Source organism: Nicrophorus vespilloides, unplaced genomic scaffold, assembly GCF_001412225.1.
Source record: "Nicrophorus vespilloides isolate i.1.1-1 unplaced genomic scaffold, Nicve_v1.0, whole genome shotgun sequence".
Lineage (NCBI taxonomy): Eukaryota > Metazoa > Arthropoda > Insecta > Coleoptera > Silphidae > Nicrophorus > Nicrophorus vespilloides.
The window spans coordinates 1-10,486 of record NW_017095501.1 but is presented as its reverse complement, the minus strand read 5'-3'; the positions used below and the strand labels follow the sequence as shown (position 1 = coordinate 10,486).

The 10,486-nt window shown below is 42.9% G+C and overlaps 5 protein-coding genes across 8 annotated transcripts in view; 3 read left to right on the top strand and 2 right to left on the bottom strand.

Annotated features, from left to right (window-relative positions):
- LOC108564878 (cyclin-dependent kinase 5 activator 1-like) overlaps nt 1-105 on the top strand; it is a 4,903-nt gene extending 4,798 nt beyond the window's left edge. Inside the window, exon 3 of the mRNA XM_017924104.1 lies at nt 52-105. Within this exon, the coding sequence (XP_017779593.1) occupies nt 52-105 (54 nt within the window). The remainder of the gene's footprint in view (nt 1-51) is intronic.
- Nucleotides 106-3,050: 2,945 nt separating this feature from the next.
- LOC108565422 (sorting nexin-8-like) lies at nt 3,051-6,505 on the bottom strand. 3 transcript variants are annotated; one of them, XM_017924992.1, is made up of 8 exons: nt 6,243-6,505; nt 5,235-5,345; nt 4,919-5,176; nt 4,352-4,863; nt 4,051-4,289; nt 3,778-3,994; nt 3,531-3,719; nt 3,051-3,470 (listed from the first exon to the last, which is right to left on the bottom strand). In XM_017924992.1, the coding sequence occupies exons 2-8, from the start codon at nt 5,254-5,256 to the stop codon at nt 3,387-3,389; spliced, it is 1,521 nt and encodes a 506-aa protein (XP_017780481.1). In that variant the 5' UTR covers nt 5,257-5,345; nt 6,243-6,505; the 3' UTR covers nt 3,051-3,386. The 3 variants fall into 3 exon arrangements, with proteins under 3 accessions (XP_017780481.1, XP_017780561.1, XP_017780394.1); XM_017925072.1 differs by lacking the exon at nt 6,243-6,505 and adding an exon at nt 5,397-5,659; XM_017924905.1 differs by lacking the exon at nt 6,243-6,505 and having other exon boundaries at nt 5,235-5,659.
- Nucleotides 6,506-6,683: 178 nt separating this feature from the next.
- LOC108564803 (N-acylneuraminate cytidylyltransferase-like) lies at nt 6,684-7,384 on the bottom strand (the record flags this gene model as incomplete). The annotated part of the gene is made up of 2 exons (XM_017923984.1): nt 6,684-7,037; nt 7,108-7,384. Coding segments are annotated over 2 exons (507 nt in total), but the record flags the coding sequence as incomplete, so codon positions are not given.
- On the top strand, nt 7,280-8,500 carry LOC108565607 (UPF0193 protein EVG1 homolog). Of its 2 annotated transcripts, XM_017925265.1 has the most exons (3): nt 7,280-7,322; nt 7,369-7,907; nt 7,966-8,500. In XM_017925265.1, the coding sequence occupies exons 2-3, from the start codon at nt 7,817-7,819 to the stop codon at nt 8,466-8,468; spliced, it is 594 nt and encodes a 197-aa protein (XP_017780754.1). In that variant the 5' UTR covers nt 7,280-7,322; nt 7,369-7,816; the 3' UTR covers nt 8,469-8,500. The 2 variants fall into 2 exon arrangements, with proteins under 2 accessions (XP_017780754.1, XP_017780680.1); XM_017925191.1 differs by having other exon boundaries at nt 7,302-7,907.
- Nucleotides 8,501-8,593: 93 nt separating this feature from the next.
- Nucleotides 8,594-10,482, top strand: LOC108564721 (serine/arginine repetitive matrix protein 1-like; the record flags this gene model as incomplete). The annotated part of the gene is made up of 3 exons (XM_017923862.1): nt 8,594-8,730; nt 8,806-9,018; nt 9,076-10,482. Coding segments are annotated over exons 1-3 (1,638 nt in total), but the record flags the coding sequence as incomplete, so codon positions are not given.
- Between the last annotated feature and the right edge of the window lie 4 nt (nt 10,483-10,486).

The following is a 10,486-nucleotide window of genomic DNA, read 5'->3' as shown; positions in this document are numbered from 1 at the left end:
CCGGTCCTTCCGTGCACCGCTGGAACGATGGCCGCCTGACGCAAAGAGCAGACCGTCGTCAAGCTCAGTCTCACCGACACGCCGACCATCCCCTGCGAAGTGTAAGCTATTACAACAAAGACACTGAAAATCAATCAAACAGAGAACATCTTCATGTTCTGACACGGGGAGGGGGATGGGGGGACAGAGACAGAGATACTCTAAACCAAAAAAAAAGGTGAATGAATGAAAGAAAAACGTCTTCGAAATATTTCAGAACGCAAAAATATAAAGAAAAGTCGAGGAAGGGGTTTCGTGAACCGCACCAAAAAAAAAATTACGGCACGAGAAAGAGATCAAATGCAAAGACAAAAAGAGAAAGTGCCTTGGTGATTTTGTTGTAGCGACGCGGATGCCCTAACAACAAAACAGATGAGCATCAAAACAAATTCAATTGTGAAACCCCTCCTCTCGGCCAACCACGCGACTATATATAAACATGAAATATGAACATGTAATATTTAAGGAAACGTAAATTAGTAGGAAATTTTTATCGACTGTTGATTTTATAAATCGACATTCAATTAATTAATTAATAATCAAGAGAGAGATAAATAAGAAATATTAATTAACTAATATATATATTTGAACGAGATTAATTAGAGGCGAAACGCGAATGGCCGGACGTAGGCAAAATCAGGAACGCGGAGCGATCTACATTTGCCTACGTCAACAACAACAACAAAAACAAAAAACAAACAGAACGTTCGATTACTCCACGGATTAGGCAAATTTTTATATAGATAATTTTATGCGGCACTCTATATATTATATAGTATACTGATAGATGAGAAACCGAAGTTCGAGAAAACGAGAAGGTTTAGTAGCGCTAGTCATTATTTAAGTGAAACTTAGATTACGCAAACACGCGACGAAGTGATATGTTTCGGTTGTATGCATAATTTTAAACGAATTCCATTGATTGCTGTTGCACAATCAATCGTTAATCCATCTAAAAAGAGAGCATCTCTTCAGTCACGAATGAAACGTCAATTTTGACAGTTTCTATCAAATGCTATTGATTCTGTTCCTATGGTGATCATCAATGGTCACTTTGCGTTTTGAATCGATCGATCGACGATGCAAATTTGTATCCCTATTAAAGGTCACAAGCGAAACAGAATAAATACATTTATAATTGAATAAAAGAAGAGATTCATTCAGGTCATTCGCGTTCTCGTTTTGATGAAGAGAGAGAGAAGAAAAATACCAGAAAGTAACTTATGAGAGAGAGAGAGAGAGAAGAATAATGTGTTCAAAGTTAAACAAGAAAAAAATAAATAAATATGTAAAGAGACGGTTCTACAAGTCCACATCAAACGTAATAACCGAAATTGATGAGCCGTGCGTTTTTATAAAATTGTGTAAATTTAAAAGAAAGAAACATAAATTGAAGATTGAGGGCGGATGGGGTGAAGAAGTGGAAGGAAGGTTTAATTTTGTTATTGAGTAAACGGACGGGCGATCTTCGTCCGTTTACTGACTTTTTTGGTTTCGCATTATAATAATTGGGGTCGGGGTCAGTGCAATTCGTTTTTTTCGTAAGGAAAAAGAGAGAGAAATTAAAATACAGTTTAAATTCTAGTGATTCGCGAAGTGTAATTTTAGGGAGGAAACGTAATTAATATTGAGGAAATTAACTAAATTTTAAAAGTTCACCGCCGATTCGTTTGTTTATTCTTTCGTGTTTATTTTGCTTTTATTCGTTCGCAAAAGAAAAACAAAAACGAAACGAGCGCGTAACATTTCATATTATTAATTGATAATGAATAAGGCGGAATTATGAATGAACATCATTATTATTGCTAATCTTAAGAGTTAAGGTTAAAATTACCCAAAAAAAAAAAGAATCTAGTGGTTTAGGTACGGAACTTGACAGAAGAAACAAGTAACCGGAAATCGTTGACAGTTGACGTAAAACTTAAAATTATTTGAAAATTCTAAAAACAGGTTAGAAGAAACTTATTATATATATATATAAATAAATATACTTACTCGGCGCAATATTCGACTGAGTTTTCACGGTCATATCCGAACACATTACCACCCACCACACCACCCTGTACATATATATAGACTCGTGAAATTGGTTTATTATTTCTTCAACCGGATCAAGTTCTTTTTTTCTTTTTTTTGATTGATGACGTGTGAGAATAACTCGTTGCCAACCGTTGAAAATAAACAACAATTGAATATGTACTGCTGCGCGCGTTATATATATATATAATATAAATATAAATGTATGTACACACTACCACTGTTCGTTGATCGATTGATTTTGTAAATAATTTATATTTATTTTTCGTATGAAACCAAAGCAAACAAGGAAAAAAAAAGACGTTCGAAAAGAACTAACCAAAAAAAATAAAATAAAATATATAATTATTATATATTATGTAATTCCGATTTAAGTTGTTGATTTTTCGTTGATTTTTACTTTCGTACGTTCTTAATAAGTGAGCGAGAGCGAGAGTGAGTGAGTGAGAGACGGAGATAATTTTTGAGTGCGAGTGCGTTAAGTTTACATGTAAAATTAGATGTTAAGCGATTGATCAATTGTAATACCCTTCGTTTGTTTCCTTATATTTGAGTTACCATGGAGATGTTTTTTCGTTGTTGTTTAAATATGTATACATCGTATCGATTGTTTCGATTCTCGTTTTNAAGTGTAAAGAACTTAAAAAAAAAAAAAATAATGAGTATGTGAAAAAAAAATATATATATACGAAGATGTGATTTCGTCGTGACTCATACATTGTAGGGGATGTATTAAAGTTTTGTAACCCTTTTCATCACCCGGCGCATCCACCAACCGCCCCCCCGATTAAATGTAAGTATGAATATTGATAATTTACCAAATTTCGGAATGAGGTTAAAATATGCATATGACAGACCAATCATAGTTTGGACCATGAACAGAGGGCGCTGCACGGACTGGCACTACCAACTGCTGGTTGACTAGACACCCTGACCATATTTCTAACAAATAATAGAGTCGAAAAGTATATTTTAGTATTGAATATATTTATAAATTTCTCTATAAATCACATACACAGTTACCTTCATCGTCGATTATTTACATAGTTTAAAAAGTTGCTAATGTTAAGAATAAATTATGAAAGTGATATTCGAAACTGCCAACCCAGAAAAAAAATTCAGCGATTTTGCACTAAACTAGTATTATGTCATAATTATTCGATATTGATTCTGTTTCTTCTTTTTTTGTTGTTGTTGTTGTAATAATGCCCGATGCCAAACAACGCTTTTAGTTCTATAAATTGATTACGTATAAAAATATATTTATGTAAGTAATTCGTCGAATGATAAATCTGAGAAAAAGAAAAAGGCTAACTCTTTCCGTTCTTCGCGCCGTAATCGACGGGCAGGAACTTTTCGACGGTTGGCATCACTTGCTTCCAGATCTCCGCCAGCTGTAACAACAAAGCAAAAATAAATTATTGATTTAAGACAGTGCCATCTGCGATCATTACTTCGGAATGCGCTCGGATTTTCAGCGAGACGTTGCTGTTGAATATCGAGGAGAGCGTCTCCAAGTAAGCGTAGACGAGTTGCGTTTCCATGTGAACGCAATACAGACTGAAATCAGATCTGAGCTCCATGTTCGTGATTACGTTCTCCTGGGTCAGCATCTTGGCCTCGAGCTGTTCAACGCTTTCCGTCTGAAAATCGAATTAGATAACCCGAAATGGCACAAAGGTGATGCTGTTGCGGACTCACGTCGGTGCCACGAATGACGCCTTGGATTTTTCTCTTCTTCAGAGAGAGCATCTTAGCGAGAGCGGTCTGATGGTCGTGGGCCAATCCTTTCTCGAGACGCTCGCAGAGGTCGCGATGTGCTACGAGCATGTCCAGCAGAAGTCCGAGCCGTTCGCATACGGTGATCTGCTCCAGATTTGCATGCTGCTGCGATCTGTTGGACACCGACAGCAACTCCCTGCGCACGAAACGTATGCAATGTCGTAACATCATTCGAAGTGATCCAACTCTTACCCGGAAATGGTGACGAAACCCTTTTGCATTCCAGTCCACGATCCTGTTGCCACATTACCGATGTTAATCGATCCTAGAGCTTTCAACTGCGCGGCCAAGTCTTCCGCATCTTTGGCCCTGCATTGCGCTCGCTCCACCTCTGCATCCGCCAAATACTTCAGCTTGCCGATGATCTGCACCAGAGTCCGGACCTGCTCTCTGTTGGCGGCGAACTCTGTGCATTCGTTGGGAATCAAATGCTGCAGCAACAAATATAATTAGATCATCGTTTTTTTCTCTAATTCACGTACTACGAGATTACTTTTGAATTTGCCGCGAAATCCGAGGTCATGAACTCGTCCGGTGCACGCCTGTAGATATCCCGGATACGGTACTGGAAATCGGGTCCTTGATCGGTGAGAAAGTATGCAACCAGTTGATCGCGACTGATCGTCGGATGGCGGCACACCAACGTCATCCAGCGGTGCAGTCCTCGTCGTCGGGCCTCCAAGAAATGCGAATCGGAAACGATCTTCTTGGGCGGCAGCCTGGGCACTATGCGATAGGGAAATCTCGCCAGAAGAAGCTCGTAAAGTGCGACGAAGTCGTTGTATCGTCTCGTTGCTTTCGAATTGAAACGGCGCGACGTAATCACGTATTCGGAATGTTTCAGGAAGAGTCCCTTCTTCTCGGGCACCAGCTCCACGCAGATGCTATCCAACTGCATTATTTCGCCGTACGTTAATCCCAGCGTCGCCGGATTATCCTTCAAATTGATTTGAAGCTTAAGATTGCGCACCGGATTCAAATCGCCCAACTGCGGTAACGGGTATTCTGAAGAAAACTTAAAGATTTAACATTTAGCACAACATTTTCAGGAGCATTTTACCGTTGCCATTGAAGTTCTGGAAGAGCTTATCCGTGGGCGACTTTCCCTGCTGTGTCCAGGCCACCAGAGCCAGGGTCTTGTACAAACTGGTTCTGGTTACCTCCCCTTGCGGAGGCCCTGCTAAATTCCAAATGGTCTTCAGCAGGGCAGCATCCAGCTTGCATTGGTTAAGCAGCACCTGGTACACCTCCTTGTGGATGGGTGACCCATTGTGAGAGCACACCTCAAAGATGTCCCTGTACACAGCAGGTATCAAACCTATTTGCAACAATGAATTAGTATGAAGAGCAAAATTAAGATCCAGATACAACCATACCTTCAGTCAATTCTGTTGCCATGGTAGTCGTGCAGTTTGTTTGCTACATACAGTTGCCAGGGGTAATCGATCTCGAGACTCTCGGAGTCGGGCACGACGATCAGCTGGCAACTGGAAACGGGTATCAATCGTATACGTATATTATCGAGGTATTCCTTTTACGTTTTGGGGGGCGGATCCGATACGCTCGCATCTCGTGTGTCACCGGATGACTCTCATTTGCACTAACCACCACCAGCAGCAGCAGTAAAAAAACAAAACACCGCGATTCCTGCTATTGCCTAGCTGGCAACGCGTGCAACCACGCAACAGGTTGCTATGGGTGGAAGGCGACAACCCAATAAACAACGTTACGGATGCTGCCGCGACCGGTTATGACGAACGGAAGTCGGAAACTACGAATTTCCCGCATCAAAACATTCATAAAAAAAATAATAATTGGAAAAAGAAAACAATTATTTAAAAAAATATTCATTAATTAGATGACCCGACGCTCAAGATCAATCAATTATTGATAATTCGACAATTAGCTGATTGAAAACGCACTTGTAATAAACGCTCGTAACGTGCAGTCTAGTCCACCGCAGCGGATGCATACTCTCAGCTGTAATTGAATTAAGCTAATTAAAGAACTGGGCAAATCCAAGGCTGAAACTGCAATCAAATCGATATTGCACTTGAAAATCACGTAATCCGTGGATCATGGGACCCATGACTAACGAAGTGAGCGGCTCTCATCTTCTTTTATTATGTATTTTTTGTTTTTGTTTTGTTTAAAGTTAATACATCGCGAAACGAAAACAAGAACGTGAATACACGTAATTCGATAATAATTACGATTTACAACTTTGCGCAAATTCAATGTTTATGCCATGCGACCAGCGAAATGAACGTAATTAAAACTGCCATTAAAAACACCACAAAACGCCTACATTTAACAATTGTTTTTGTTTGTCGCTATGGTAATAATATATCAACTGGATTATAAATTCGTGAAAATCGGTTTACCTGTGTAATTCGAACGATTGAACAGCAGAAGGGTCAGCAAATTCAAACAATTGCGACAACACCTGGCTTTCGCTGCGCGGCCTTTTTCGTGGAATGCAAACCGTGCGAGAGTAGTATAGGAAGCACAACAACAACAAAAAAAGAAGGACTTTTACTTTCAAATGCTGTGTGTGTGCAGCTGAGAACCAGCCGTGCGGTGTGATACGTCTCTATTATTATTATTAAGGTCGCCGAGACGACGACTGTTGCTGCTGCTGGGAGACGGCGGCGGTTGAGACGAGAACGGATTGCGCGCGCGGCGTTCTTTCGCAAAACTCACTTTTTGCTCTGCAGAAGTCCGCTTTCGATGAGGTCGCGGTCCGCGAAATAGAACATTCCGTTCTCGTGGTAGTAGCGGACCTCCTTCTCCTCCTTCTTCTCGTCTTCGTCGTAATCCTGCCGCCTTCGCCGATCACCGGGATCAAAGTTGACCGGCGTCAAAGAGCCGTCACTTCCGGCTCGAGACCACAACTTAAGCGATGACCTGTCAACGAAATAGAAAGTTAGCTCCAAACACGATTTTCGCTTAATCTAATTTGCACTTTGTCACGGAGAAGACGCAGATCGTGTCGCTCCTCCTGATGCGCTCCAGCGCTTCCCCCAAGTACTTCCGGTTCTGAAACGGCGAGGTGCACTGCAGAAGCGCCACCGCGTCCACTTCCGGTCGACACGAGACGAATTCGCGCAGAGCGTCCACCGACGAAGACCAATCTTCCGCGTTCTCCGAAGATCTCCAATGGACATTAACACCTGGCACTGAATTCATCCATCAGTTAATATGCAAAACGTCAAATTGTTTTCAATTGTTTTAAGAAAATGCACTTACGTCTTTCAGCTTCGGAACGGATGTCCGGATGTTCGGTCGACACCCAGACGCTATCGAAACCGACGGAGAGCGCTTCCTCCAGCGAGATTCGCAGCAGGCTACGTCCGCCGACCGGCGCCAGGTTCTTCAGGGGAATCCCCTTGGAGCCGCCGCGCGCCAAAATCACCGCAGCCACGTGTTTACTTCGTTGCCTGGATACTCTCAATAACAATAACGTAATAAATGTAAACGGTTTTTTCTCTCTCTCACCTGAAATCGCAGGAATCGTGACCAGCCGTGACGAGGATCAGCAGGACAAGCGCTCGAAGCATCGTCGAATTGACAGTAGCGGCGCCCGCTTGATCCTCACAATTTCGAGCGCTGCCTTTTTAAAGCGGATGCGCCCCAATTTTCGACAATTCCCAATTTGCTTCAATCACGCTCACACGCAATTTCCTCTATGAATCTCATCGCACAGACACATAATTGAATTAACTTGTATATATTATTATTACTGTTATCTAGCTAGAAATCGAGAACGGAATGCAAAACTAAAAGAGACACCCTGTAGATATATAAATAAGCGTTTCCATGGTATCACTATTGATGAATAAACAGCGAGCTGATTTTTTTTTTTTTGTTTGGTTAGACGTGGAAGTGAAAAGTTGCGTGGAAATTGTGCAAGAAAATTGAAGTTGTAGACTTTGTTAGTAAAAGTTTAGCAAATCAAATGGAATGGCCCAGCAAGAACGTGGCCAAGGGCGGCGTCTTTCAGCACGCAAAGGTCAACTACAGCCCGGAGACGACTCGATTCCTGCAAAGTGAGTATAAAAATATCTATTGTAAATTTGTTTATATATTGCATTGATTTTTGTGTAGCTCTGATCAACGAAAGTAAAATGACGACGATGCAAAGGAACAGGATAAATTACTCTTTAAGATCTGGTGAACCTCTGCCATCTCTTGCTGTTGGAGAGAGGAAAGGCGGAAGCAGAAACAGAGAACCCAAAGTGTACATTAGACCTGGCAGCAGCAAACGTCGATCGTTGGATTCGATTCTGAAATCCGGCGCTTACAGCAGGGAGCAATTCACGCCGACAGTTCCGCGGGTGGACAGAGAGAAAGCGAAGGAGGAGCTGCAGCAGAGGATGGCTTTCGGGAGGAAGGGAAAACCGCCAATTGTCGAGGCCAGAAAGCAGAAGCGAGAGGAGCCGAAGGAAATGAATAGATTCGATGAGATCAAGCAGGAGATAAAAGAGCGCGAGGAATGGCTCAAAGAGATGGAGGCTCTCGGGGAGGGAGATAAATACCGACTGGTCATTAACCAGCAAATCCAAGATCGGATTCGAGAGATGCGTCGAATGAAAATTAGCGACGAATAAACCATTTCCGCTTTATCTACTCTTTATTTTCTCAAACTTTTTGAACTTTCCCTCAACTAATCAAATATTCAAGTTGGCACGCCTGCAGATTTCTTAGGTTTGTTGGGTTGGTATTCGTGGTTCTGTAGCGGCAGCAGCAGTCATTCCGCCATTTTGGCTATCAGTTTTGTTTGTTTGTTGTGAGAGTGCAGAAGTTACGGATTAAGACGGAGGAAATCAGTTGCCACCGAAATCAAACAGCGCCATGGACATGTCCCTGCAGGTAAATTATCGATGTTTGATTTGAATTTGTAAGTTTTGGAGTTTCATCCCCTAATAACTGTTATCACCACAACAGGGTAAAGGCCATATGTCCGAAGAGGAGGATGACCTGGAACTGCTCAGAATGGCAGCTCTGCAAACGCTCAAGAAACCAGAGAAAGCTGACAATCATCACCATGGCAGAGGTGGTAAGTCAGCGCTTCAGATGCCGTACAGCCACAACAAGTTTGGCAATGCAAAGAGGATGTGGGGTTTCCATCATTCAGGACCAGGTCGGGGCGCCAGAAATGTAAGTGTTACCATTACATCAGTGTTAAAAAATTATATTGATTTGTCATTTAAAAAGGGTCAATTCAATGGGAGAGTTAGGAGCACCAACCTGATTGCGATACAGACGGCGCCAGAGCTGCCCCAGGAGAAAGTCATGGAAATCCCCAAGTTGACGTTGCCCCAAGACAGGTATTGCAATAACAACACAGTGAAGGGGGAGACTAAAGAGGAGAAGAGCAAATTCAATCGATACGACAAGTCTGACAATGACTCTGATAGTGAGGATGAGCAGTTGGAGAATGAAAAATCTGATGGTGACACGAGTCCTGGCAAATTGAAAAGGGCCAACAGCTTGGAGGCTCTGATGCAGGAGCTTGAGTATGAGATATCTGGGGAGAAAGTCCCGAAAGTCACAAAAGCTAAGCCTAAAAAGGTTAAGGTCAAGAGGCAAAATTCTGAAAGCGAAGATGTTAAAGTTGAAGAGAAAACTGTTGTTAAAGAGGAAGTGATTGTTAAGGAGGAACCACCAGTGAAAAAAGATGAGGAAATAAAATCGCCCATCGCAAATAGAAAGACTTCGCCGATTAAGGAGCAACCGGTGAGGAAGGACTTTTATTCTAATAAAATGCATTACGTTAAGAACGTGAGGCCGTACACGCAGCCACCTCTGATCGTTAATAATCCGGTGCCTGTGTTGTTTCATCCGTTAATACCGCCGCCAAATTTCCCGCAGAGGCCTTTATCTCCGCTCAACATAAACACCGGTTTAAGTACGATCACTATGGCGCCGCTGTCGCCGAGAAGTGCGGCGTTCGTGATGCAGAACAGGGAGATAATTGAGAGGCGGAAGAAGTCGCCGAGACGATCGTTTTCGCGCTCTCCATCGCCGACACAGAGGCCCGTTATCAGGAAATCGAGGAGTCCATCGCCGAGGAGGTATCCTCGATCAGCATCTCCAAAGAGAGTATCGCCTGTAAGACGCGCAGCGCCGAGAAGAGTGACCTCTCCCCGACGCAGAAACTCTACCGAGAGGAAGGTTTCACCGAAAGCATCGCGCAAATCTCCGCCCAAATTATCTGTGCGCGATCGTTTGGGTACGAGGAAGGAGGAGGAGGCGACGCCGGCGGCAGCACCCGTCGTTAAAAGGAAACGCACTCCAACGCCTGAACCACCAGCATCTCAGAGCGACGATCCCGTTTTGGAGGCGAGAAAGAAGAAATTCCAAGACACGAAACCAATCAAGGAGGGGATCATCAGATTGAAACAGAAAGCGGATGACTGTGCAGCTGTTGCGGTGGAGGTGCCGACGCCACCCGAAGAGGAAAATGCGGAGACAGACGATCTCCTGGAGTTGGACGCTGGCGATATGATGGACGATATCTTCTCCGACGATGAATCGGAAAATGAGGACAACGAGGGCAGATTTAAATCGGCGACGACGTCGCGACGCAACGTCTCGCTGTTGCCGTTCTCGCAGCTGGTGAACG

Coding starts and splice junctions, on each gene's coding strand:
- LOC108565422 (XM_017924992.1), bottom strand. CDS start 5,256: ATGGCAACAGAATTGACTGAAG. Junction 4,290..4,351: donor ATTTCGCGGCAAATTCAAAA/GTAATCTCGTAG, acceptor TTGTTGCTGCAG/CATTTGATTCCCAACGAATG. Junction 3,471..3,530: donor AAATCCGAGCGCATTCCGAA/GTAATGATCGCA, acceptor TTGTTGTTACAG/CTGGCGGAGATCTGGAAGCA.
- LOC108565607 (XM_017925265.1), top strand. CDS start 7,817: ATGGAATGGCCCAGCAAGAACGTGGCCAAGGGCGGCGTCTTTCAGCAC. Junction 7,908..7,965: donor GACGACTCGATTCCTGCAAA/GTGAGTATAAAA, acceptor ATTTTTGTGTAG/CTCTGATCAACGAAAGTAAA.